At 40.1% G+C, this 27,915-nt stretch overlaps 1 protein-coding gene across 4 annotated transcripts in view; it reads left to right on the top strand.

The window, feature by feature from the left end:
• ARFGEF1 (ADP ribosylation factor guanine nucleotide exchange factor 1) overlaps nt 1–27,915 on the top strand; it is a 162,239-nt gene that overhangs the window by 26,675 nt on the left and 107,649 nt on the right. For 3 of the 4 annotated variants that reach the window (XM_055546163.1, XM_055546165.1, XM_055546166.1), the window contains exon 1: nt 2,565–2,822. The exons of the other annotated variant lie outside the window; for it this stretch is intronic. In XM_055546163.1, coding sequence (XP_055402138.1) covers nt 2,699–2,822 — 124 coding nt within the window. In that variant the 5' untranslated portion in view covers nt 2,565–2,698. Of the gene's footprint in view, nt 1–2,564; nt 2,823–27,915 lie in introns of those variants that run through there. 4 annotated transcript variants of the gene reach the window in all.

The raw sequence follows: 27,915 nt of genomic DNA, 5'->3' as shown, positions 1-27,915 counted from the left end.
CCAGGCAAGAGTACTGGAGTGGGGTGCCATTGCCTTCTCCTGACTTAACCTAGTGTCTTTCAAAGTTTCAAGTTTCTACCAAATGCATTTTCTGTGCCAATGACTACACTAGATGCTAGGCTTATAGAAATGGATAGATGATGTTTTTGCTCTGTATTATTCATTAATGAGTGTCAAGTACATTGATTAGGATAAGGCTAGCTGCTAAATATACCCTTTTGCCCATGTAAAGTCCAAAACAAATATTGGATGACTCTCCATCAAGTTGTAATTCCAGGGACCTTGGCTCCTTGTAACTTGTGGCTCTGCTGTCTTTAGCATGTGGCCACTGAAGGGAAAGAGCATGGAAGACTGCCTGTGGAAGATTTTTTTTTTTTTTTTAATGAGCTAAATCTGGATGCTAAGTCACTTCAGTCCTGTCTGACTCGTTGCAACCCTAGGGACCGCAGCTGGTCAGGCTCCCGTCCATGGGATTCACCAGGCAAGAATACTGGAGTGGGTTGCCATTTCCTCCTCCAGGGGATCTTCCAGACCCAGGGATCAAATCCATATCTCTTATCATCTCCTGAATTGGCAGGCAGGTTCTTTACCACTAGTGCCACCTGGGAAACCCAAATCTGGATGGCTACACTTAACTGCAAGGGAGAGAAGAAAATACAGTATATCTCTGTAAAGAAGAGTAAATAGATTCAGTGATCAGCTAGCACCTTCAACAATACCTGTTCCAACACTGGCATGACAAAGAAACAAAAATTAGAAATGGAACTTGTTCTCAAATCTTATTACCTATGAGAGTGAAGACAGAAATCAATATTATGTCTGATCTAGTATATCAAATCTCTAACTTCCAGGAATCTATATAGAAACAGCTATTTAAAAAAAAAGAAAAGAAAAGAAAGAAACAGCTATTGGAGTGAAATTAATCAATTTATGGATTTGTTTCTTAGGATAAGAAAGTTTAAAAAAACTAATCTATTAATACTAGCCCACTTTAATTCTGGATCACCTTCAAGGTTTCCATTTTTATTTCCCATGGTTTTTAGCCTGCCCCAAATTACAGCCTCTCCTTTTGAGTTTAGTTCGCTGCATTAGGACAAGTCCATAGTCAAGGGCCCTGGAGGAGGGCATGGCAACCTACTCCAGTATGGTCCCACCGAGTCGGACACGACTCAAGCGACTAAGCAGCAGCAGCACAGTCAAGGGAATCGAATGGATCAGAACAGTGAGAGGCACATTCTAATACTTCGAGATCTAGTATTGATAAAGCCACACAGTAGCTTTGAACTTGGAAAGATGTGCACCTAGATCACCATGTAAACGAATTCTTCCCATTTAATGGTTTTCCTTGTTATTTTCTCTTCTGAATGAAAACACTGTGGAAATCCGAATAATTCTTTGGTAACAAAATAGGCACACGGTCAGCTGTGTGTCTGCGGTAACGTTTGCACTTAAAGTTTTTCCATTCTGAAACTGGTTTTCATATCCTCGGCTGAACCTTAGTATTAGAGGTACAGAAAACACAAAGCTCTAAAGGGCCTCGTCAATCAGAAGCATTCACCTGTTCCTTAACTTTAGTCTCAATTCAGAAGAAATCTCAGAGATTCCTGATTTACCCTACAGAGATGAAAAAGTGAAACATTCGTGCATCCTCGTCAGATCGGTTGTACTCTTCCCAAGAGAGAATCGTGAGGTAGTCGGGGTACACGGTCTTGGATCTAGCAGTTTCCTGCAGCTGGTAATTAAAGAGTCGAGAGCGGCAGGTGGAAACAGTGCCGCCGAGCACCGGCCACGCGGCAGGTGGAACGAGTGCGGTCGAGCTCGGGCCTTGAGGGTGTTTCCGTGAGTCCCGGGGCGGAAGGGACTGCGCGCGCGCCCACCCACTTGGACTCTGGAAAGTCGGCGAAGCGCCCGCAGCGGAGCCCGGAGCCGCGTCCGCTCGGTGGCGCCGGGGGTCATCGGAGCACGAATCACCCAGCGCGGCGCCGCAGGACGCCCGCCACGCCCCGCACCGCCCTGCAGGCGAACGCGGGAGGCGGCGAGGCCCCGCCAGGCCGCCGTAGCGCTGCGGCTCGAGCCGCTCCTCCCGCGCCGCCCTCCGCCCCCTGCCTCCCGGCGCCGCGGCAGCTCTGGGCAGCCAACGCCGCCGCCGCCGCCGCTTCCTCCTCTGCAGCCGTTCGGCCGCTGCGTGACGCGTCGTTTCCTCCCAACATGGCGGCCGGGGCAGGTCGGCGGTGATGGAGGCCAGTCCGCGGCCGAGGCGGGTGCTCGTTCCCACAGGAGCCAGGGCAGCCCTGCTCTCGCCGGGCCTCTGATCCGCCGCCTCGTTCCTCGGTCCACCAGCCTGACGGCCGCCGGGCTGGGCTCCCTCGCCGTCTCCCGGGCGGAGGGGCGAGTGAGGGGGAAGGTGGTGGTGGTGGTGGTGGCCGGGAAGCGACCCCCGGGCCGGGAGAAGCGGAGGTCCCACGGGCGCGGCCCTTTGGGGGACGGCTACGACCTGCGCGCCCCTCGCCCACCCCGCAGCCGGCCCAGCTCCCCCGCCCCTTCCTGATCCCGCCGCTGCCCTCCACGCCTCCTCCTCTCCCCCACTGCCACCCCCTCTCCTTTCTCTCGGCTCTTCCTCTCCCTCGTCGTCGTCCTCCTCCCCTCCAGCCTCTGGGATCCGCGGGTCGGACGAGCCGCCGCCTCCTTCTCTGCGTCCATGTATGAGGGGAAGAAGACGAAGAACATGTTCCTGACCCGGGCCCTGGAGAAGATTTTGGCCGACAAGGAAGTGAAGAAGGCGCATCACTCCCAGCTGCGCAAAGCGTGCGAGGTGGCGTTAGGTGAGCGGGGAGGAGGCCCGAGGGATGGGGGTGGGGAGAGTGCGGGGCGGGGGGAGGGAGGCCGGCGCGGGAGGTGGGGTCGCCGGGGGCTAGGGGCTCGCCCCTGGGCCGGCGCCACTGACCCCCGGGAGGCCGGGCGAAGCTCTGGGGCTGCGTGGCAGGAGTTGACAGTAACTCGGCTCGATGCGGGGCAGGGGCAGGGTGGAGGAGGAATGGCAGTGAGACGGGCCCGGGGAACGCGGCCGGGCTGGGGGGTGGCGGGGGTCGCCTGGGGAATCTGCGAAGGTTTGGTTGGTGGACCGTGCGGTGCGGCCGGGGCATCACCCTTTGTGAAGAGGCAGGAGTGGAGGTGCTGTTTATTCGCTGAGAAAATTGAGGTGGAGCTGACTTGTCAAGATGGGGCGTGGGAAGGGTTCCGTCTCGTAATTTCAAATAACTTTTCGTTTGGCGTGGTACTTTGGGAAGAGAGGCTGAAGTTGTTCCCTTGTTGACAGTGTCGAGAAGGGGTTTGCGAGAGGTGCAGCCTGTACTGGTATCTTTCCGCCTCCGCCACGGGAAAAACAGAGAGTAATGTTGTATCCGACTGGGCTGACCTGGAAGAACAAGACCTGAGGTTAAGGGGTGGGGGTGGCGAGATAAAAGCGGGGAAGGAAAGGACCTTTAGATAAGCTGGCTTTAGTGACGGGAAGGGAGGCTTTGAACGGGGGAAATGAACAAGACAATGACACCCACCAGCCACATGTCTGGACCGTGACAGCTGCTCGCAAGCTTGAATTGTGATTTACAGTTCAGACGAAAGAGATCTAGTGTCTTGAAGCCCCTTAGCAGGGTATATGCAAACAATACCCTACAGCGAAGACTGGCAGATGAGGAATTGTTAAGGGGGACCACTGATGGATCTTTTGCATTCATCAGGAATGAAATCCTTTAAGGAAGGACCAGGACGTTAAACCCAAAGACGAATTCCTAATGCTTGGCTTTAGTTTATAGCGCTGGAAACAGACTAGATTAAGTTGACGAGAAAAGAAAGAGTGTTAAGTGGGCTTGGAAAAAAGCATTCTTAAAAGGGGCAAAAATCCGGAATAACTTGGATGTATGCTAAAGGGTCAAGATAGATCAAAAGCAACTTTGCCTTTTAATTATTAAAATAGAAAGACTTTTTAACTTACTGTAGTAAGCGGTTTTTATCTCCTTTTTGGATCCTTTAAAGTGATGAGAGAAGTATTATTGAAGAAATTTTCATTAATTTTTTTTTAATTTTATGTATAATGAATTAAAATTTTTTTTTAACCCTTCATGGATCAGAAGTTCACCTTTTGTTATTCTTGTAGCTAGCGAAAGACTATTCCAGGTTTATGAGAGGATGTTGTACAGTGGTAAAAATTGAATTTATAGCTGGGTCTTGAAAGAAATAATTAACTTGAGGGAAGGAGTGATTTGGGGAATTTTTTTAAAAAATTGTTATGTGTAGGTTTTTTAATAACTTGTAGGTTAAAGAAGTTAAGAGTTCAAACTAAAGTTTTAGTTTTTGAGGTCAGATTTTCTGTGTTAAAATATACCTTTCATTAGATTAAGGAAATGGAGTGTTATGTGTGTGTGTGTGTGTGTGTGTGTGTGTGTGTGTGTGTATATATATATTTTTTTTTTTTCCCCCTCTCCAAAATGCTAATATAAGTATCTGTTCTAAATGGAATGCTTACTGGAAGGAGAATCAGATCCTGGCTTTAAATTGCAGGTCTGTTACATTGCAGCAAAGTCAGGTCTGTGGGCCTCGGTTTCCTTCTCTGTATAGTTAGGATATTGAGCATAATGGTTGTAATGTGCCACGAATGTGAACACAGTTGTTTTGTTAACTTGTACCTTGAGAGTATTCCTGTCACTCTTGATTGGCATCTTTAGAGGCTTTAATGGCTTGGTCCTTGCTGTTTTGAGAGGGAGGGATTACTTGCTCATGTCTGCCTCGGCTCTAGAAAGATTATTTCAGATTTTGCCAGTTATTACTTGTTTGTCCCTTCCACATAGTTAGCAGAAGCTTATGAGGAGTGTCCCAGAGTACTTTTCTTTACTTTAGACATACAGGGCTTTTTCCTTTTATTTCATAGTTATATTTAGTCTCCTACAAAATCTCATTGAGCAATCTGATGGTAATTAATCCCTGATGACCTTTGTTTCTTCCCTTTTAGTCATCCATGTACATTACCGCCCAAACATAATTTAATAGGAATGGCACTTTTTATCTTTGCAGAAAGTATAATGTCCTGTAGTAGATAGTATCCCCAAATACATCCCTGGAAGCTGTCATAGGCCTTATTCTTCCACTTCACTACTGAGACCTGGGTCAGGCCACCTTTGGTTTCTTGGTAATCTGTATGGCTAGCAAGCTGGATGGGAAAGTAAACTGGAATGGCCTGGTTTGGTCATTCCTTATCTCTGGGTTGTGAGTGGGTAGGAGTTGCCTGGTAGTGGTAGAGAGGTGGGTGTTGCTGTAACTCTTCTAAATAGACTTTGTAAATAACCCACCTAAATACACCTGCCTGCATTTATTCTGTGTGTCGCCACCCCCCCCCCATTTTTACTGAGCACCTACCATATAGCTAAAGGGAACAAGAAAATACATCTAATCCTTTTGTGTTTTAAAATCATGTTAGTGGTGTGTGAGTAGATTCAGAGCACTGGTATTCAAAATTCAGTTACCTTTTAACAAGATGACCTATAATAAATTGATTTTCTGTAAATTATACTCATGAAATTACAGTTGATCTCATGTTCTTAAGAATACTGTATTTTTTTCTTTTTTCTTTGGTCACAATATAGCTTTTTGGAAACCTTACCTAGATAAGGGGAGATTTTACTTTATTAAAAAAAACCCAATCTCAAAAAATACCACATAAAAGAGCTTTTATTTTCATGTAAAGAAAGATAATGAAACCTTTAAAGCAGATTATTGGAAACTTTTGTAAAATTATCTTACATTTCAGACTTTATTGTGAAGTAAAGTGGTTAAAAAAAAAAAAGAAAAACAAAACCCTTCCCACCTTGACTTTATTTTGAAGTAAAGTGGTTAAAAAAGAAAAAGAAACAAAATCCCTCCCACCTACGTTGTTACCATCGGTGTGAAGCCCACAGGCCCAGGAACAGCTCCAGGTTGCCCTCTCTTGGTACCTGCCCCACACCAGCTTTCTGCAGCAACCACTGAACTCTGCAGAGTCAGGGCCTCCAGGCTGCCCTAGCTTAGCTTGATCCATTCCTGCTCTCTAGAATCCTGAATTAAAAATAGTCTGGCCATCTGCTGGCAGATGAGACAACAGCAGAACTATTTTTAGTTTTAAAGAATTTAGGATTGTTGAGGGATTGGGCTTGAAGGCAGCATTGTTTGTCTTATAGGGAGGGGAGGGTGCAGTTGGGCCGTATTCCAGCCAGGCCTCTTAAGTTTCAAGAGTTTCTTTGATGTTAGGGCTATGACTAGTTCAGCTTTTGCCTCTAACATCGAATATCTGTGAAGATACCCTGCAAATGTTAGGGTGAGTGAGTTCAAGGTTGGAAGCTGGCACTGATAGAGAATAGAAGTGAAAGAGGTGACCAGAAGAAGGTTTTAGAGGCAAGGGAGGCCTGCAGAGGCAGCATTAAGGTTGGGTTCCCTGCAGAGATACTGGGGAATGATGGAGAAAAAGAAGGATTGCTAGGAAAGTAAATTTTGCATCATACAGGGTGTGAATTTGTGTTCATTATGTTCTAAAGTGATCCTGCTGATTTTCTTTTATGAGTTTGTTATCTAAGCTTATAGTCTTTTCCAGAAATGTAGATATCAATATCATATTTAGGCTAAAAACTTTCAAAACTTGCTCGTTCTGCACCTCCAGTCTCGCCCTTGTTTTGGTTAGTGACGTTCTAAAAAAGAAGTATGAGTTGGCGGGAGCGGGATTATTTGAGTGCATTTGACCTCAGTTTTCTGCTACTTCTGGTAATTTTATTAATTTTTGTCACTCTTGACTATTTACTAGAAAATGACTTTGTCTCAAATAATACCCTGCAGACAGTGAATTATCTTAATTATAATTTAAATCCATTAGCAAGTCTCCTTTTAAACCTTCCGTGATATCTAAAATAAAAGGTGTTTTCAGTAAGTCAGGCTGCTAGAATTTTTGAGGTAGCTAGGAAAGAAGGGCGTGATGAATGATGTGACTGAAAGAGTATATTAGGGTTGAGTGGAAAAAAATAAGTTTGGGTTACAGTGTATATACTCTTTCCATTGTGGAGATTTATATTGCGCATTAACATAGTTAAGATTCTGAAGAGTCCTCTATGAAAAAAAACCGGCTCAGTTTTGCTTAATGAAGTTTCCCTAAATTTGACCCTTTTCAGTATCTGTTAACACCCCTTGGAAATGTTGTTCCTTGAAATTTACTTTGGGACACTGTTCAAGGAAAAAAGACAAATGCGGATAGAATGGCCCTAACTGCTGAGGGAACCATTCTTATGTTTTTGGAAAGCAGGAGTTTTGTTGATAGTATGTGGAGAAATGAGGTGTAGTTGGACAGAGTGGTATCAGGATCAGAGGGCCATTTGGTTTCTAGCTCTTTCTTTCCTATCCTGTCTAATGGCAAAGCAACTGCTTGTCTCCGGTGTTAGTGTTTAACTCGTAGAGAAACTTCTGTGGGTAATTATTGTTTCAAACCAGAGTAAAAATGTATTGTGAATGGGAAATAATTTGGGGGAATATTTGTCATAATGTTCATCACAATTGGATGAGGGAATTTCTGAAAAAGGGAAACACATGAACAAATTATTGTTGCCATTCCAAGTTAAGTGTATTCTTCATTCAGATCCTGGGTTGAACTAGTATGGGCCAGGTAGTGTTTCAGCGCTGGGCATAGAGCAGTGAGCCAAATATGCTTTCATGGAACGTACTTTCTAGTTGAGGCTGAGAGTAAAAAACTGATGTTTTGTGTTGTCAAATTGATAATTGTTATTATCTGAGGAAATAGTTCAGAAAGGTAAAGGGAGAATGACCAGGAGGGCAAGTATAGGTAGGGCTGTCAGGAAAGGCCTTTTCAGGAGGTGACATTTCAGCAGAGAAGTGATAGATCCGGTTTTTCAAATACCTGGGTGACACAGGCAGAGGGAACAGCAAGGCGGGTGTTGTGCTTGGTACCTTCCAGGACGAAAGGAAGCTTGTGTGGCTAGAGAGTTGGAGGAGGGAGGAGGAGAGGAGAGCAGCTTTGGCTTTTATTACATCTGTACTCTGAGTCCCTAGAGAGTTTTACAGGGGGTGACAAAGCAGGTTTACACGTTGAAAAGCTCACTTTGGCCAGAGGTGATAGTGATTTAGGCTGATGGTGGTGGAGGGAATGAGAATTGGTTGCATTTGAAAATGTATTTTTTTCCCGTGGGGTGCAGGGTGCCATATTCAAAGCCTCAGTTCTTGCTGTTGTTGTTGTTGTTTTAATATTTATTGATTTGACTGGTTCTGGTTTTAGTTGCAGCACATGGGATCTTCCTAGACCAGAGATCAAACCGTCTGCATTGGTAGGCGGATTCTTATCCACTGTCACCAGGGAAGTCCTGGAATATACTTTAGAGTTGACAGGATTTGCTGATGGGTTGGTTGCCTGACAACAAACAGAGCCAGAGCTTCCAGGCTATTGGAGAAGGCGTTCACTATGATGGGGAACACCAGGAGAGAAAACATATTAGTAAAACATTTTATTCAACTCTTTGTGTATTTTAGAATTTTTTAATGATAGAATTTCCTGCTGATGTAATAGAATATTTTCTACTGAGAAAAGGCACACTTAAAATGAGAGAATGGCTTCCCTGGTAGCTCAGAGGGTAAAGCGTCTGCCTGCAATTCAGGAGACCTGGGTTCCATCCCTGGGTCGGGAAGATCCCCTGGAGAAGGAAATGGCAACCCACTCCAATATTCTTGCCTGGAGAGTTCCATGGACAGAGGAGCCTGGTAGGCTACAGTGCATGGGATTGCAAAGAGTCGGACACAACTGAGCGACTTCACTTCACTTCAAAATGATAGAGCATAGTCTAGTGAGAAGGCACAAAACAATTTCAGATTTGAGTTGTCAGTTTTTTCTCTGAGGTTTTTTCCTAAGAGAGCGTACCTTTCACATTGTTTCAATTACAGTAAACAATTGATCTGGTCCCTTTTCAGGAATAGGAACTTGGCAGATGATATCAGTTAAGGATCTTGAGATGAAATCAGCTTGGATTTAAGGGTAGGTCCTAAGTCCAGTGACTGGTGTCCTCTGTAGAGGGAGAAACACAGAGACACACAGAGGAAGAGAGGCATGTGGAAATGGAGGCAGGCAGAGATCGAGGTTATGTTGCTGGAAGCCAAGAGGTGCCAGGTGTCACCAGGTTGAGACTGGGCAAGGAAGGATTCTTCCTGGAGCTTTCATTGGTGGAATGGCTCTGCTCACACCTTTAGTTCAGACTTCTGGCCTCCAGAACTGAGAGAAAATGAATTTCTAATGATTTAAGCCAAGTTTGTGGTAGTTTGTTGAGTCAGCCCTAGGAAACTAACAACAGTTGTCTTTATCCTGACTTTAAACCCACTTCGATTTATTTGAGCTTCTCTTTTTAGAGTGCAGGTATACTTGAACAACATGGGGGTTAGGGCACCCACCCTCCAAGCAGTTGAAAATCCAAGTAAAACTTTACAGTCGGCCCTCCTTATCCATGACTCCACATCCTTGGATTCAGCCAGCCTTGGATCATGTAGTGTTTATTAAAGAAAATCTGCATATAAGTTCAGAAGATCAAACGTGTTTAAATAATCAAATACTGTCTTTGGTCTTTTTCATAAATTTAGAAAGGAATTATTCTCAGGCTTTAATGTTCATGAGTCTTAAGAAACCTCTCTTAATAAAAGAGTCCTGGGCCCAAGTGTTTAATTAAAAGTTTTATGTTCTACTTTTGATAAGAATTCACTAATCAGCTGTTTAATAACACTCATCTGTCCACACCTTGCTAAGAAATTAATCAGTAAAAATGCAAGCAAGCAAAGTAGTATCAGGAAAACCAAGGACTGTTTCCATAGGAGAGTCCTTGTGCCTTTACTCAGTTTACTTTTAATTACATGTAAGTCCAATAAATTTGGCAGTTTACTTTTTTAAAAAAATAAATCCTTTTCTTCAAACCATTTTCAAAAGTAGAACTAGGGGTAAAAAATCACCCATCACAATGGAGGTAGTTGTTACCTTTATAAAAAGTTTTATTGAAGTCGCAGTTTACAATCTGTAAAATATGCCCATTTAAAATATATTTTTTACTAAATTTCACTGAAGTGTGCACCCATCACCATAATCCAGTTTTAGAACATTTACATCACCCCAGGAAGGGCCCTCGTGCCCATTTACAGTTAACCCCAGTTTGCAGACATCCACTAATCCAGGTCTTTGCCTTTTCTGGAAATCTGTGTGTTATACATATGTGGTCTTTCATGCCCAACTTCACTCAGCATAATGTTTTTGAAGTTCATTCTTGTTGTAGCATGTATCAGTATTTTTTTTAATTGCTGAATAGTATTCCATAATGTGGATGTGCCTTATTTTTTTGCTTGTCTTCGCACAGTTGTTAAGCATTTGGGTTGGACATAGAATGCTGCTATGAATATTCAAGTGTAAATCTTTATGCAGGTCTAATATTTTATTTTTGATAAATACCTAAGAAGTGGAATTGCTGGGTCATATGATAACTTTGTTTAACTTTTAAAGAAACTAAGTTGTTTTCCAAAGTAACTGCATCATTTGGGTTTCTTATACAGCCTTGCCAGTCAATATTTTTTATCTTCTGTGTTTTTGATTTTAGCCATCCTAGTTAATATGAAGTTATTTCATTGAAACAGTGTTAGCTTTTTGAGGCATTTTTTTCCCCCAGACTTTGTACACATACACATGAACAGATAAATTCTTCCAAAAGTTGAGCTATTTAACTTGAGGTGATAATAGGAAAAGAAATAGCTGACATTTATTGAATGTTTACTGTATTCCAAGTTCTTTGCCAATTAAGTACTTCATTAGCTGTATCTCAGTTAGTTGTCAGAACAATCCTATGCGCTCTAGTGCTGCTATTCTCTGCGTTTTGCAGAGGAAGAAACTGAGGTTTAGAGCTGTGTTTAGTACAGTTGGAATGTACTTTTGGCTTAATGTGGCCGTCCTGAACTGTGCCCTAAGTCACGGAACTGTTTACAAGTAACAAACTAAAAAACGAGGTAAGAGAGCAATCACAGAAAGAAAGGCATGCTAAGAAAAGATAAAGAACAAAATACATAGAAGACAGAGAAACAGTCAACCGACAGCAACAGAAGAAAATACTGCTCTGTACATTTCAGTGAGTCTTGAGGGTGTTTATGTACTGTGTGCTCATAATGGCGTCCCTGAGTCCATCATGCAAAAAATCATTTTATTGTATGTTCTACCTAGAAAGTCAGGCAGATTCTTGTGCATTTTTCTGTGTCTTTTGAAGATTTTTACCAAAATTTTAAAGTAAGATTTTTATTTGAGCTCTTTGAAAAATTCACCTGTGTTCTTACTCCCAAGGACTCTGGCCAGGCTAGCTTTCATTGTATCTGTAGTCCTAACTTGTAAAAATACACTACTCTCATGTGCTTTCTTTCTTAATGTTCATAGCATTTCAGATCATTTTAAGAATTGAAAACAAGATCTTATTGAAATGTCATCTTATGGCAAATTACAAATAAGACAATCTAAAAATAACTGGTTGTATATCTCAGTATATCTCAGCTTCTTTTATAAGTATACAAATGTAATTATTGTGTAATTGTCATAATTTTTGGTTGTATAGTCTCATATTTCATATGCTGTATCTGTGTCTTCCTACCTAGCATTTTAATAAGGTGTCATTTACTTAAATGTTTTTGACTTTGGGAGTATTTACATATAAAATTTGCTTCACAGATTTTTCTTTTATTAATCCCTGCAAAATTCTTTGAGCATTTAGTTATGTATGCAGAATTACCTAAACATTAAGATGGAGCTCACTGGGTTATTAGAGTGTGGTCACTTATGGTTCTCGTTCTTTAGGCAAAGTTATCATAAATATAGTTGTGCTGGGTATAACTGTACATACAGCACAGTATTAGGAAAATAAGTCAGGGTATTCATCCTCTTTAGATTATTGGTTTTGATCCATTTTTACTGTAAACATTCTTTTTCATTGTTTCTTTGCACTTTTTTTTGTTCTTAAAGTAGGAATTAAAGACATAAAAACTGCCTTTTTATAGTTAGGATAAGTATAATTTTGTTTTCTATAAATTTTATTTTTTCATACTTTTTTCCTTGATATTTATTAGGGTATAATGAGTTTTATATTTAATAAATTCACCTTGTCTCAGAATTGATAATCAGGTATTGAAAAGCAATTACTAAGTTAGAAAAGCATTTTATCACATCTTACTCCAGTATTTCTGTTTAGTGCTTAGTGAAAGTGAAGTCGCTCAGTCGTGTCCGACTCTTTGCAACTCCGTGGACTGTAGCCTATCAGGCTCCTCCGTCCATGGGATTTTCCAGGCAAGAGTGCTGGAGTGGATTGCCATTTCCTTCTCCAGGGGATTTTCCTGACCCAGGAATCGAACCTTGGTCTCCCGCGTTGCAGGCAGATGCTTTACCGTCTGAGCCACCAGGGAAGCTGTTTAAATTGTATCAAATATGATTGACTAGTCCTCATTGCCCCTTAACTTTTTTATAACATTTGATTTTCTTTCCCAAATAATTTTAGGATTTTCTTTATTCTTTAATGTTTTCTTTATATTTTCTTAGGCAATGGCACCCCACTCCAGTACTCTTGCCTGGAAAATCACATGGATGGAGGAGCCTGGTGGGCTGCAGTCCATGGGGTCACTAAGAGTTGGACACGACTGAGGGACTTCCCTTTCACTTTTCACTTTCATGCATTGGAGAAGGAAATGGCAACCCACTCCAGTGTTCTTGCCTGGAGAATCCCAGGGGCGGGGGAGCCTGATGGGCTACCGTATGGGGTCGCACAGAGTCGGACACGACTGAAGCAACTTAGCAACAGTAGCAGCAGCAGCAGTGATTTATTAACATAATACTTAATCAGCATTTCTTAACCTTATTCTTGTGTATCAGATAAAAAGTGTAATTACACTTGGGAATAGGTTATTTTGTTTCATCTATTTTATTGGGTCCTCATGCTTCTAGTCTCTAAGTGTTAATTCTTACGTAATTGAGAATGTATTTAATGCAGTATTAAGCAAAAGCTTAATTGTGATTTCTAATGTGCTTGTTTGTATCTTTAGAAATGGAGATGGAATACATGCATCGTCTAGTATTAGGTTGGTGCAAACGTTATTACGTTTTTGCATTGTTGAAATTTGCCGTTTGATATTGGAATGCATTCTTAAATGTGGTTATGTTATACATCATTTTAATGTGCATTTCTCCCTTTGTTTTTTTGCTGATGACTTATTACTTGATGTTTATCCTGTATTTATTTTAAACTATGGAAGTGATGCTAGACAAAAAGCAAATTCAAGCAATTTTCTTGAGTTCAAAATGGGTAGTAAAGCAGTGGAGACAACTCAAAACATCAACAGTGCATTGGCCCAGTTACTGCCAACAAACATAGAGTGCAGTGGTGGTTCAAGATGTTTTGCAAAGGAAATGAGAGCCTTGAAGATGAGGAGCACAATGCCTGGCCATCAGAAGTGGACAACGACCAATTGAGAGTCATCATCAAAGCTGAGCCTCTTAACGACCACATGAGAAGTTGCCAAAGAACTCAAGGTTGCCCATTCTACAGTTGTTTGGCATTTGAAGAAAACTGAAAAGGTGATAAAGCTCCATGAGTGGGTACCTCATTAGCTGACTGCAAATCAAAAAAATTATCACTTTGAATTGTTGTCTTCTGTTATCCTATGCAACAACAATGAACCATTTCTCAATCCGATTGTGATGTTCACTGGTAAGTGGATTTTATATGACAACCGGCGACAACCGGTTGGTCTGAGAAGACACTCCAAAGCACTTCCCAAAGCCAAACTTGCACCAAGAAAAAAAAGTCATGGTCACTTTGGTGGTCTGCTGCTTGTCTGATCCACTACAACTTGCTGAATCCCAGCGAAACCATTACATCTGAGAAGCATGCTCAGCAAATCGATGAGCTGCACCAAAAACTGCAGTGATTTAGCAGCCGGCATTGGTCAGCAGAATGGGCCCAATTCTCCACGACAATGCCCTACTGCACCTTGCAAAACCAGTGCTTCAGAAGCTGAATGAGTTGGACTGTGAAGTTTTGCCTCATCTGCTTTATCCACCTGACCTCTTGCCAACTGACTACCACTTCTTCAAGCATCTCAACAACTTTTTGCAGAGAAAATGCTTCCACAACCAGCAGGATGCAGGAAAGGTTTTCCAAGAGTTCATCAAATCCTAAAGCACAGATTTTCATGCTATAGAAATAAACTTATTTCTCATTGGCAAAAATGTGTTGATTGTAATTGTTCCTATTTTGATTGATAAAGATGTGTTTGAGCCTAGTTATAATGAGTTATAATGATTTAAAATTCATGGTCCAAAACCACAATTACTTTTGCACCAACCTATTAATAGAACAGAAATAAGATGTAATATGTTTGATACCAGTTAATAATTAAGTTAGCACTTGTTAATAATTAAGCTTTTAAAGTGTATACCAGTTCCAGAATGGGTATTTTTAAATTTTCTTTTCCCACAATGGGTATTTTATAATGATTAGAGAACAGAAGTTTTATAGTAAATACTGTGTCTGCAGATTATTTTTCCAGGAGAGACATGGACAGAAGGTAAACTTACATTATCAGAATGTACTTTTTTCCTAAATGCAGTGATGAATCTTTGTGTTTGGATATATGAAGTGAAAAAGTATTTTATTCTCTGTTCCCATATCAACTCTCATTTTTATGGCTATTGGGAAAGTCTTGAATGGCAGATTAGAAAGAAAGGTACTTTTGTTAGTAATGTGTAGCAACACACACACACACATGTGCTTGCTTGGCAGGAATACTGGAGTGGGTTTCCATTTCCTACTCCAGGGATCTTCCCACCTCAGGGATCAGACCTGCGTCTCTTGCATCCCTTGCATTGGCAGGCAGATCTTTACCACTGTACCTGCTGCCTGGGAAGCCCCAGTGTGCAGCATATGCTTCCTTACAAAGTCAGTGAACATGCCAGAGCCAAAGCTTTTTTATGTGGTCATATCTTCATTGAGTTGTTTTCCTTTTGAAATAGTCAAAGCAAAGATTTTTGTTGTTGTTGTTTTTTAAACTTTCTTGTACATTTCAAAAAGCACACTTGATTAGGTGATCAATATGCTGCAATCTGGTTCCTTATAATAAAGTTTGGCATTCAAATCATAACCCTTATAATTCTGTTTGTTTTTACTTGTTTTGAATGAAAAATGTCTTTAGGAAAGATTAGTCTTTTTCTGTTTTATTACTAAGTTAAAATTATATCCATGAATATTTCCTGAACAGTTTAGGATTTTATGTCAAATTGAAAATCTTTTTTAAATGCTTCTGCACTTGGTTTCTATTAATTTGGTCTTACTGAAGTTTTTTATTTTTAAACATTTCTTAAGGGTGTATAATTGTTCATTTATAACAAGCAGGAGCTTTGATTTTTGCCATTTATGTATGCCTCCTGCTGTTCTGTGTCATAAAGTTCTCTCTCACTAGTTTGCTTGACCAAAGCTTCTTAATGTATATTTTGTTGATTCAGTAAGTTAATGTCCCCAAATACATTGTCTAGGATATGCTATGCTATGCTAAGTCACTTAAGTCGTGTCCGACTCTGTGCGACCCCATAGACGGCAGCCCACCAGGCTCCCCCGTCCCTGGGATTCTCCAGGCAAGAACACTGGAGTGGGTTGCCATTTCATTCTCCAATGCATGAAAGTGGAAGGTGAAAGTGAAGTCGCTCAGTCGTGTCCGACTCCTAGTGACCCCATGAACTGCAGCCTACCAGGCTCCTCCGTCCATGGGATTTTCCAGGCAAGAGTACTGGAGTGGGGTGCCATTGCCTTCTCCGATTGTCTAGGATAGTCACAGTTAATAATTTGGCTTTCCAGAAGATGGATTAAAAAAACAAAAATCTTTGAGTTTGGAAATTAAATATCAAGAATGTTTGCTTTTCCTCAGTTTTTCCATTTTTTTTTTAAATTAGTTTTTATCCTAAACTTTTCATTAAAAAAAATCACAGTATTTCAGTTCATTTTATGGGAACCATCCCTTTTATGTTCATTTCCTACCTGATTCTCTTTTCTCCTTCTCAAACCTTCAGAGTCTCTTATCAGCATTGATGTATGAAAACATTCTTAGATTGATAAAGACATATTTTAAAGCAGTTGAAACAATTTAAAGAGAATCAGTGGGTAATCTGATATCTGGTTAGCAACCTTTGATGTGACCTTCCAGATGACCACTAACTTGTAGAAATGGAGGAAAATTTGTGGAAAACCATATTGATAGTAGTCTTACTAGACTCAGGAGGAATGAATGAAACTAAAAGAATGAGAGAAAAAAGCACAGGTATGGAGGACAAAAACCAAAACTATTCCACATGAATAGTTTCCTAAACAGAGAACAAGAAAATTAAAAATTGGAAATTACAAACAAGAATAATCAAAGACATAATAAAACTTCACCAAGAAACACCTATGTATGAAAACTGCCGTATCCCAGGAAGAAGAAAACTCAATGTAAAAAGACTCTTACAAGTTTCAGTCGAGCAGTATTATTTAAAATTAAAGAGAAAAAAAATATCCTGTGAATTTCTAGGCAGAGATAATAAGCTTTCAAAGAAGCAATTGTAAGTGTTTAGTTACGATTACAAGTTTCACCCTAGGTAAACAAATGTGCTGAAAATGATAGAATAGCAGCTCTGCTAATATATTCAGATACACTGTTTTACTTTTTTTTTTTTAAATCGGTCTTACTCCACCTCTTTATTTTCCCTGTTTCTTTTTTCCTCTCCTCCTATCTCCTTCATCTCCACCTGTCTCATTCCTTTTATCTTAAATTCTACTTCTAGAAAATTGTTAGAAAATAATGATGCATGTTGTGAAGATAGATGTACAGATTTATTCATCTTTGTGATTTAACATTTTTGTCTTGAACTGTCTTTTATTTGCAATCTTGTGTTGATTTCTTTAGAGCAAAGTGAATCAGTTATACATGTATCCACTTTTTAAGATTCCTTTCCTGTATAGGTCATTATAGAATACTGAGTAGAGTTCTCTATGCTCTACAGTAGATCCTTATTAGTTATATCTATCTTATATAATAGTGTGTATATGTCAATCCCAATTTATCCCTCTCCTTTCCTCTGCGCACTGTAATCATAAATTTGTTTTCTATATATGTGACTCTTTCTGTTTTGTAAATAGGTTCGTTTGTACCATTCTTTTAGATTTTGTGTGTTAAAGTGATATCATATGATATTTTTCTGACTTCACTCAGTAAGACGATCTCTAGGTCCATCCATGTTGCTGAAAATGGCATTATTTCATTCTTTTTAATGGCTAAGTAATATTCCACTGTGTATATGTACCACATATTTTTTATCTGTTCCTCTCTTGATGGACATTTAAGTTGCTTCCATGTCTTGGCTATTGTAAATAGTGCTGCCATGAACACTGGGATGCATATATCTTTTTGAATTATGGTTTTCTCTGGATATATACCCTGGAGTGGGATGGCTGTATCATATCATAGCTCTTTTTAGTTTTTTAAGGAACCTCCATACTGTTCTTCATAGTGGCTGTACAAATTTACATTCCCACCAATGTAGGAGGGTTCCCTTTTTTGATGATGACCATTCTGACTGATGTGAAGTGATACCTTGTTCTAGTTTTGATTTGCATTTCTCTGATAATTAGTGATGTTGAGCATCTTTTAATGTGCTTTTTGGCCGTCTCTATGATGGCATCCGGTCCCATCACTTCATGGGAAATTGATGGGGAAACAGTGGAAACAGTGTCAGACTTTATTTTGGGGGGCTCCAGAATCACTGCAGATGGTGACTGCAGCCATGAAATTAAAAGACGCTTACTTCTTGGAAGGAAAGTTATGACCAACCTAGATAGCATATTCAAAAGCAGAGACATTACTTTGCCAACAAAGGTTCATCTAGTCAAGGCTATGGTTTTTCTTGTGGTCATGTATGGATGTGAGAGTTGGACTGTGAAGAAGGCTGAGCGCTGAAGAATTGATGCTTTTGAACTGTGGTGTTGGAGAAGACTCTTGAGAGTCCCTTGGACTGCCCTGGGATTTCTTTGGAAGGAATGATGCTAAAGCTGAAACTCCAGTACTTTGGCCACCTCATGCGAAGAGTTGACTCATTGGAAAAGACTCTGATGCTGAGAGGGATTGGGGGCAGGAGGAGAAGGGGATGACAAGAGGATGAGATGGCTGGATGGCATCACTGACTCGATGGACATGAGTCTGGTTGAACTCCGGGAGTTGGTGATGGACAGGGAGGCCTGGCGTGCTGTGATTCATGGGGTCACAAAGAGTCGGACACGACTGAGTGACTGAACTGAACTGAACTGATGTTATCTTTGAAGAAATGTCTGTTTAGATCTTAACGCCCGTGTTTTGATTGTTTTTTTTTTTTTTTTTTTTTTTTAATATTGAGCTGCATGAGTTGTTTATATACTTTGGAGATCAAACCCTTGTCCATCTCTTCGTTTGCAGTGTTGGTTGTCTTTTTGTTTATGATTTCCTTTGCTGTGCAAAAGCTTTTCAATTTAATTAGGTCCTATTTGTTTTTATTTAAACATTATTCTAGGAGGTGGATCAGAAAAGATCTTACTGCAATTTATGTCAAAGAGTATTCTGCCTATGTTTGCCTCTAAGAATTGTATAGTATCCAGCTTTACAGATAGGTCTTTAATCCATTTTATTTTTGTATATGGTGTTAGGGAGTATTCTAATTTCATTCTTTTACATTTAGCTGTCCAGTTTTCCCAGCACCACTTATTGAAGAGACTGTCTTTTCTCCATTGTATATTCTTGCCTACTTTGTCACTGATTAGGTGGCCACAGGTGCATGGGTTATCTCTGGAGTTTCAGTCTTTTTCCATTGATCTATATTTCTGTTTTTGTGCCAGTATCATATTGTTTTGATTACATTAGTAGTATAGTATGAAGGCAGGGAACCTGATTCCTCTAGCTCTGTTCTTCTTTTTTCAAGATTGCTTTCACTATTGAGGGAGAAGGCAATGGCACCCCACTCCTGTACTCTTGCCTGGAAAATCCCATGGACGGAGGAGCCTGGTAGGCTGCAGTCCATGGGGTTGCAGAGAGTTGGACACGACTGAGCAACTTCACTTTCACTTTTCACCTTCATGCATTGGAGAAGGCAATGGCAACCCACTCCAGCGTTCTTGCCTGTAGAATCCCATGGACGGAGGAGCCTGGTAGGCTGCAGTCCATGGGGTCTCTAAGAGTCAGACACGACTGAGCGACTTCACTTCACTTCACTATTGAGAGTCTTTTGTGTTTACATGCAAAATGTAAAATTTTTGGTTCTAATTCTGTTAAAATTCCATTGGTAATTTGATAGGAATTGCATTGAATCTATAGATAGCTTTGGGTTGTGAAGTCATTTTCACAATATTAATTCCTCCAATTCAAGAACACGGTCTCCCTCTCCATCTGTGTATGTCATCTTTGATTTCTTTCATCAGTGTCTTATAGTTTTTCAAGTACGGGTCTTTTGCCTCCTTCAGTTCAGTTCAGTCGCTCAGTCTTGTGTGACTCTTTGCTACCCCATAAATTCCAGCACGCCAGGCCTCCCTGTCCATCACCAACTCCCGGAGTTCATTCAAACTCATGTCCATGGAGTTGGTGATGCCATCCAGCCATCTCATTCTCTGTCGTCCCCTTCTCCTCCTGCCCCCAATCCCTCCCGGCATCAGGGTCTTTTCAAATGAGTGAGCTCTTCGCATCAGGTGATCAAAGTATTGGAGTTTCAGCTTGAACATCAGTCCTTCCAATGAACACCCAGGACTGATCTCCTTTAGAATGGACTGGTTAGGTAGATTTATTTCTAGCTATTTTATTCCTTATGATGTGATGGTAAATGGAATTGTTTCCTTAATCTCTCTCTGATCTTTCATTGTTAGTGTATAGGGATGCATAGATTTCTGTGTATTAATTTTGTATCCTGCAACTCTTCCAGATTCGTTGATGAACTCTAGTAGTTTTTTGATAGCATCTTTAGGATTTTCAATGTATAGTATCATGTTATCTGCGAACAGTGATTGATGGTTTTACTTCTTTTTTTCCAATTTGGATTCCTTTTACTTCTGTTTCTTTTCTAATAGCCATGATTAGGACCTCCAAAGCTGTGTTGAATCAAAGTGGTGAGGGTGGACATCCTTGTCTTGGTCCTTGTGTGTGTGTTTGTGTTTTAGTTGATAAGTTGTGTCCGACTCTTGAGATCCCATGGACTGTGCCTGCCAGGCTCCTCTGTCCATGGAATTCTCCAGGCAAGAATACTGGGGTGGGTTGCCATTTCTTTCTTCAGGGGATCTTCCCAACCCAGGGATTGAACCTGGTTCTCCTGCATTGCAAGTAGATTTTTTACTGTCTGAGCAACCAGGGAAGCCCCTAAGCCCGCTTTCAGGAGAGTTTTTAGTTTTTGGGTTTTTTTAAAATCATAAATGGGTGTCAAAACCCTTTTCTGTGTCTATGGAGATGATGACCATATGATTTTTATTCTAAAAATTGTTAATGTGGTATATAACTGATTTTGCCTATATTGAAGAATCCTTGCATCCCTGGGACAGATCCCAACTTGATCAGAATGTATGATCTTTTTTCTTTGGCTGTGCGATGTGACATGTGAAACTTCCTAACTGGGAATCAAACCGTGCCCCCTGCATTCTAAGCGTGAAGTTTTAATCACTGGACCGTCAAGAAGGTCCTGTACAGTCCTTTAAATGTGTTGTGAATTTGTGTTAGCTAGTATTTTGTTGAGAGTTTTTGAGTATATGTTCATCAGTGATACTGGCTTGTAATTTTCTTTTTTTTGTGATGTCTTTGTCTGAATTTGTTATCAGGGTGGTATTGTAGAATGAGCTTGGAAGTGTTCCTTCCTCTGCTATTTTTTGGAAGAGTTCAAAAGGCTAGGTGTTAACTATTCTGTAAATGTTTGATAGAATTCACCTGTAAAGTCATCTGGTCCTGGACTTTTGTTTGTTGAAAAATTCTTTATCTGTTTCAATTTCGGTATACTTGTGATTGGTCTGTTCATGTTTTCTGTTTCTTCCTGGTTCACTCTTGCTAAAGGTTATATCTTTTTAAGAATTCATCTGTTTCTTCTAGGTTGTCCATTTTATTGGCATATTGTTACTTGTAATCTTTTATGATTTTTTGTATTTCTGTGGTGTCCATTATAACTTTTTTCATTCTAACTTTATTGATTTGAATGCTCTCCCTTTTTTCTTGATGAGTCTGGCTAAAAGTCTTATCAATTTTATCTTCTCAAAGAATCAGCTTTTAGTTTCATTGATCTTTGCTAGTGTGTTCTTTGTTCCTGTTTCATTTATTTCTGCTCTTCATGGTTTCTTTCCTTTTGCTAACTTTGGGTTTTGTTTGTCTTTCTCTCATTGCTTTAGGTGTAGGGATAGGTTATTTGAGATTTTTCTCATTTCTCGAGGTAGGATTGTATTCCTATGAACTTCACTCTTAGAACTGCTTTTGCTGTGTACCATAGGTTTTGGATTGTTGCGTTTTCATTGTCATTTTGTCTGTGGGTGCTTTTTAATTTCCTCTTTGATTTCTTCAGTGATCCATTGGTTATTAAGTAACATTGTTTAACCTCCATGTGTTTGTGTTTTTTACAGGTTTTTTCCTAGCATTGATTTCTAATCAGATGGTATTGTGATTGAAAAAGGTACTTGATATGGTTTCATTTTTCTTAAATTTACTGAGGTTTGATTTGTATCCCAAGATGTGATTTGTCCTGGAGAATGTTCCATGTGTACTTGAGAAGAAACTATTCTGCTGCTTTTGGATGGAATGTCCTATAAATATCAGTTAAGTCTATCTGGCATAATCTGTCCTTTAAGGCTTGTGTTTCCTTATTGATTTTCTGTCTGGATGATCTGTCTATTGGTGTAAGTGGGATGTTAAATCCCCAACTGTTAATCGTGTTACTGTAAATTTCCCCATTTATGGTTATTAACATTTGCTCTATATATTGAGGGACTCCTATTCTGGGTACATATATAGTTAGTTATAGCTTCTTGGATTGATTCCTTGATCATTGGGTGTTGTCCTTGTCTGCTGTAACAGTCTTCATTTTAAAGTCTGTTTTGTCTGATATAAATATTTCTACTTGAATAGAAATATTCAATAAATATTTCTATTTCTATTTCTTTCTTTCTTTTTCTTCTTTATGGAATATCTTTTTCCATCTCCTCACTTTCGATCTATATGTGCCCTTAGGTCTGGGGTGAGTCTCTTGTAGACAGCATATATATAGGTCTTGTTTTTGTATCCATTCATCCTGTCTGTGTCTTTTGGTTGGAGAGTTTAATCTATTTTCAGTTAAGGTAGTTATTGATTTGCATGTTCCTTTTGTCATTTTCTTAATTGTTTTGAGTTTGTTTTTGTAGGTCTTTCCCCCCCCCCTTACTCTTTTTTTTTTTTTTAATTTATCTATTTTAATTGGAGGCTGATTACTTTATAATATAGTGGTGGTTTTTGCCATACATTGACATGAATCAGCCTTGGCTGTACATCTGTTCCCCATCCTGAGTCCCCCTCCCTCCTCATCCCATCCGTCAGGGTCATCCCAGTGCACCAGCCCTGAGCACCCTGTCTCATGTATTAAACTTGGACTGGTGATCTGTTTCACATATGATAATATACATGTTTCAATGCTATTCTCTCAAATCATCCCACCCTTGTCTTCTCCCACAGAGTCCAAAAGACTGTTCTGTACATCTGTGTCTCTTTTGCTGTCTCTCATATAGGGTCATCGTCACCATCTTTCTAAATTCCATATATATGTGTTAGTATACTATATTGGTGTTTTTCTTTCTGACTTACTTCACTGTGTATAATAGGCTCCAGTTTCATCCACCTCATTAGAACTGATTCAAATGTATTCTTTTTAATGGCTGAGAAATATTCCATTGTGTATATGTACCACAGCTTTCTTATCCATTCATCTGCTGATGGACATCTAGGTTGCTTCCATGTCCTGGCTATTATAAACAGTGCTGCGATGAACATTGGGGTACACATGTCTTTCAGTTCTGGTTTCCTTGGTGTGTGTGCCCAGCAGTGGGATTGCTGGGTCATATGGCTGTTCTATTTCCAGTTTTTTAAGGAATCTCCACACTGTTCTCCATAGTGGCTGTACTAGTTTGCATTTCCAACAACAGTGTAAGAGGGTTCCCTTTTCTTCAGCATTTATTGTTTGTAGACTTTCTGATAGCAGCCATTCTGACCATCATGAGGTGGTACCACATTGTGGTTTGATTTGCATTTCTCTGATAATGAGTGATGTTGAGCATCTTTTCATGTGTTTGTTAGCCATCTATATGTCTTCTTTGGAGAAATGTCTGTTTAGTTCTTTGACCCATTTTTTGATTGGGTCGTTTATTTTTCTGGTATTGAGCTGCATGAGCGGCTTGTATATTTTTGAGATTAATTCTTTGTCAGTTGCTTCATTTGCTATTATTTTCTCCCATTTCAAAGGCTGTCTTTTCACCTTGCTTATAGTTTCCTTCTTTGTGGAAAAGCTTTTAAGTTTAATTAGGTCCTATTTATTTATTTTTGTTTTTATTTCCATTACTCTGGGAGGTGGGTCATAGAGGATCCTGCTGTGATTTATGTCAGAGAGTGTTTTGCCTATGTTTTTCCTCTAGGAGTTTTATAGTTTCTGGTCTTACATTTAGATCTTTAATCCATTTTGAGTTTATTTTTGGATATTTTGTTAGAAAGTGTTTTATTTTCATTCTTTTACAAGTGGTTGACCAGTTTTCCCAGCACCACTTGTTAAAGAGACTGTCTTTTCTCTATTGTATATTCTTGCCTCCTTTGTCAAAGATAAGGTGTCCATAGGTGCATGATTTATCTGGGCTTTCTATTTTGTTCCATTGATCTATGTTTCTGTCTTTGTGCCAGTACCATACTGTCTTGATGACTGTAGCTTTGTGGTATAGCCTGAAGTCAGGCAGGTTGATTCCTCCAGTTCCATTCTTCTTTCTCAAGATTCCTTTGGCTATTCGAGGTTTTTTTGTATTTCCATACAAATTGTGAAATTATTTGTTCTAGTTCTGTGAAAAATACCGTTGGTAGCTTGATAGGGATTGCACTGAATCTATAGATTGCTTTGGGTAGTATACTCATTTTCACTATATTGATTCTTCTGATCCATGAACATGGTATGTTTCTCCATCTATTTGTGTCATCTTTGATTTCTTTCATAAGTGTTTTATAGTTTTCCATATATAGGTCTTTTTGTTTTTTTAGGTAGATTTATTCCTCAGTATTTTATTCTTTTCGTTGCGATGGTGAATGGAATTGTTTTCTTGATTTCTCTGTTTTCTCATTGTTCATGTATAGGAATGCAAGGTATTTCTGTGTGTTAATTTTATATCCTGCAATTTTACTATATTAATTGATTCAGTCAGTCAGTCAGTTCAGTCGCTAAGTCGTGTCCGACTCTTTGTGACCCCACGAATCGCAGCACGCCGGGCCTCCCTGTCCATCACCAACTCCCCGAGTTCACTCAGACTCACGTCCATCGAGTCAGTGATGCCATCCAGCCATCTCATCCTCTGTCATCCCCTTCTCCTCTTGCCCCCAATCCCTCCCAGCATCAGAGTCTTTTCCAATGAGTCAACTCTTCGCATGAGGTGGCCAAAGTACTGGAGTTTCAGCTTTAGCATCATTCCTTCCAAAGAAATCCCAGGGCTGATCTCCTTCAGAATGGACTGGTTGGATCTCCTTGCAGCCCAAGGGACTCTAAAGAGTCTTCTCCAACACCACAGTTCAAAAGCATCAATTCTTCAGTGCTCAGCTTTCTTCACAGTCCAACTCTCACATCCATACATGACCTCTGGAAAAACCATAGCCTTGACTAGACGGACCTTTGTTGGCAACGTAATGTCTCTGCTTTTGAATATGCTGTTTAGGTTGGTCATGACTTTCCTTCCAAGGAGTAAGTGTCTTTTAATTTCATGGCTGCAGTCACCATCTTCAGTGATTTTGGAGCCCAAAAAAATAAAGTCTGACACTGTTTCCCCATCTATTTCCCATGAAGTGATGGGACCAGATGCCATGATCTTCGTTTTCTGAATGTTGAGCTTTAAGCCAACTTTTTCACTTTCCTCTTTCACCTTCATCAAGAGGCTTTTTAGTTCCTCTTCACTTTCTGCCATAAGGGTGGTGTCATCTGCATATATGAGGTTATTGATATTTCTCCCGGCAATCTTGATTCCAGCTTGTGCTTCTTCCAGCCCAGCGTTTCTCATGATGTACTCTGCATAGAAGTTAAATAAGCAGGGTGACAATATACAGCCTTGATGGATTCCTTTTCCTATTTGGAACCAGTCTGTTGTTCCATGTCCAGTTCTAACTGTTGCTTCCTGACCTGCATATAGGTTTCTCAAGAGGCAGGTCAGGTGGTCTGGTATTCCCATCTCTTTCAGAATTTTCCCCAGTTTATTGTGATCCACACAGTCAAAGGCTTTGGCATAGTCAATAAAGCAGAAATAGATGTTTTTCTGGAACTCTCTTGCTTTTTGATGATCCAGCGGATGTTGGCAATTTGATCTCTGGTTCCTCTGCATTTTCTAAAACCAGCTTGAACATTTGGAAGTTCACGGTTCATGTATTGCTGAAGCCTGGCTTGGAGAATTTTGAGCATTACTTTACTAGCATGTGAGATGAGTGCAATTGTGCGGTAGTTTGAGCATTCTTTGGCATTGCCTTTCTTTGGGATTGGAATGAAAACTGACCTTTTCCAGTCCTGTGGCCACTGCTGAGTTTTCCAAATTTGCTGGCATATTGAGTGCAGCACTTTCACAGCATCACCTTTCAGGATTTGAAATAGCTCAACTGGAATGCCATCACCTCCACTAGCTTTGTTCGTAGTGATGTTTCCTAAGGCCCACTTGACTTCACATTCCAGGATGTCTGGCTCTAGGTCAGTGATCACACCATTGTGATTATCTGGGTTGTGAAGCTCTTTTTTGTACAGTTCTTCTGTGTAATCTTGCCACCTCTTCTTAATATCTTCTGCTTCTGTTAGGTCCATACCATTTCTGTCCTTTATCGAACCCATCTTTGGATGAAATGTTCCCTTGGTATCTCTAATTTTCTTGAAGAGATCTCTAGTCTTTCCCATTCTATTGTTTTCCTCTATTTCTTTGCATTGATCGCTGAGGAAGACTAATTACTAGATGCTAATAATATTAATTGATTAGCTCTAGTAATATTCTGGTGGAGTCGTTAGGGTTTTTTGTGTAGAGGATCATGTCATCTGCAAACAGAGTTTTACTTCTTTTCCAATCTGGATTCGTTTTATTTCTTTTTCTTCTCTGATTGCTCTTTTCTTGTGGTTTGATGACCATCTTTATTGTTATTTGGGTTGTTTTTTCTCTTTTATATGTGTATCTCTTGTAGTTTTCTGTTTTGCATTTCCCATGAGGTTCTGATATAGCAGTCTGTATATACACAAAGTTGTTTTATGTTGCTGATCTCTTAATTTCAAATATATTTCCCATTTCCTGCATTTGTACTCTCTTCTTGCAGTTGCTGGTTTTGATGCCATATTTTTTCTTTTCTATGCCATATTTGTGTGTGGATGATTTCGTACTTCTGCTGTAAGCGTGCCTTTACCAGTTTACTTTCCCATTTGTGATTTTTTTGTTTGTTTCTAGTTGTGACCTTCTGGCCTCCCCGACCTCCTCATTGTATTGATAAACGTTAGCCATAGCCCAGTTTTGAAGAGGCAGGGACTTGAACTTAAGGCCTTGTATTGAGAGCTTAGATCTCAGTAAACCAACAGGGCTTCCTAACTGTTTGGGTATAAGTAGTGAAGGAAATGAAGGCATTTAGGATGATTCTGAGGTTTCTAATGGGGGATTTCAGTCTGTTTGATTTCATTCACCAAAAATGGCAGTATAGGAATAAAGCACATTTAAGAGCAGAAATTGAGGAAGAAAATGGATTCAGTTAAGGTTAAAATGATTTTGAGGTGCATATGGAGCATCTAAGTAAAAATGTTTCATTTTGTTGACAGTTGTTAGTAACTTTTGTTTTTTATTTGTTTATGACAGAAGCTTGAGAGAGAGAGAGAGAGAGAGAGAGAGAGAGAGAGCGCTGAGCTGTAAAGAGAAGTTTAGCTATTACCAGTATGTAGTGAACCACTTAGGTCCTTTTGGAGAAAAGGAGATGTATATTCATTTGCCCAGGAAATTTACTCTCATTTACTCTTTCTTCAAGAAACATTTGTTTGTTAAGTACCTATTTGTTCCAGAGTTTATGCTAAGCTTGAGAAATAGAAATTTAAAGAGGATGACCTTTGCTGTTAAGGAGCTAGTTGAGGGAAATGGACACACAAAATAATTTCAGTGTAATAAGGTAAGTGTTGATGATAACCAGAGGGAGGTACGGGATAGAGAAGTATAATTACTTCAGCTTGGAAGTGCATCAAAAGAGTTTTTTGGACTTGACAGCTGTTTTTTTCCTAGAATGAATGGGTATGTGCCAGGAAAAGATGGGTGGGAAAAGAATTCTGGGGAGGGAGGAGCATCATTAGCTAAAGGTTTGATCAACAAAAAAACAAAGTGTGGGAGACAGTTACCCAGAAAATTGGCATTTTAAGGGTCTTAAACATGAGGCGGGAATGGAGGAGATGAGGTGCATGGACAGTGTAAGCGGTGGGGAGCATGGGCAGAGAACCACTGAAGGTTTTCAGTTGGGAGTGACACAGAACACGTCATGGAAACTGCTCTGAAAAGTGTCTGCCAGGCAAATTCTTGGTGGGGCAGAATTCCAGACAGAGGGTATGGTTTGAGCAAAAGTCTAGAGGTG

This window comes from Bubalus kerabau, chromosome 14, assembly GCF_029407905.1.
Source record: "Bubalus kerabau isolate K-KA32 ecotype Philippines breed swamp buffalo chromosome 14, PCC_UOA_SB_1v2, whole genome shotgun sequence".
NCBI classification, from domain to species: domain Eukaryota; kingdom Metazoa; phylum Chordata; class Mammalia; order Artiodactyla; family Bovidae; genus Bubalus; species Bubalus kerabau.
This window is presented reverse-complemented; position numbering and strand designations above follow the sequence as displayed.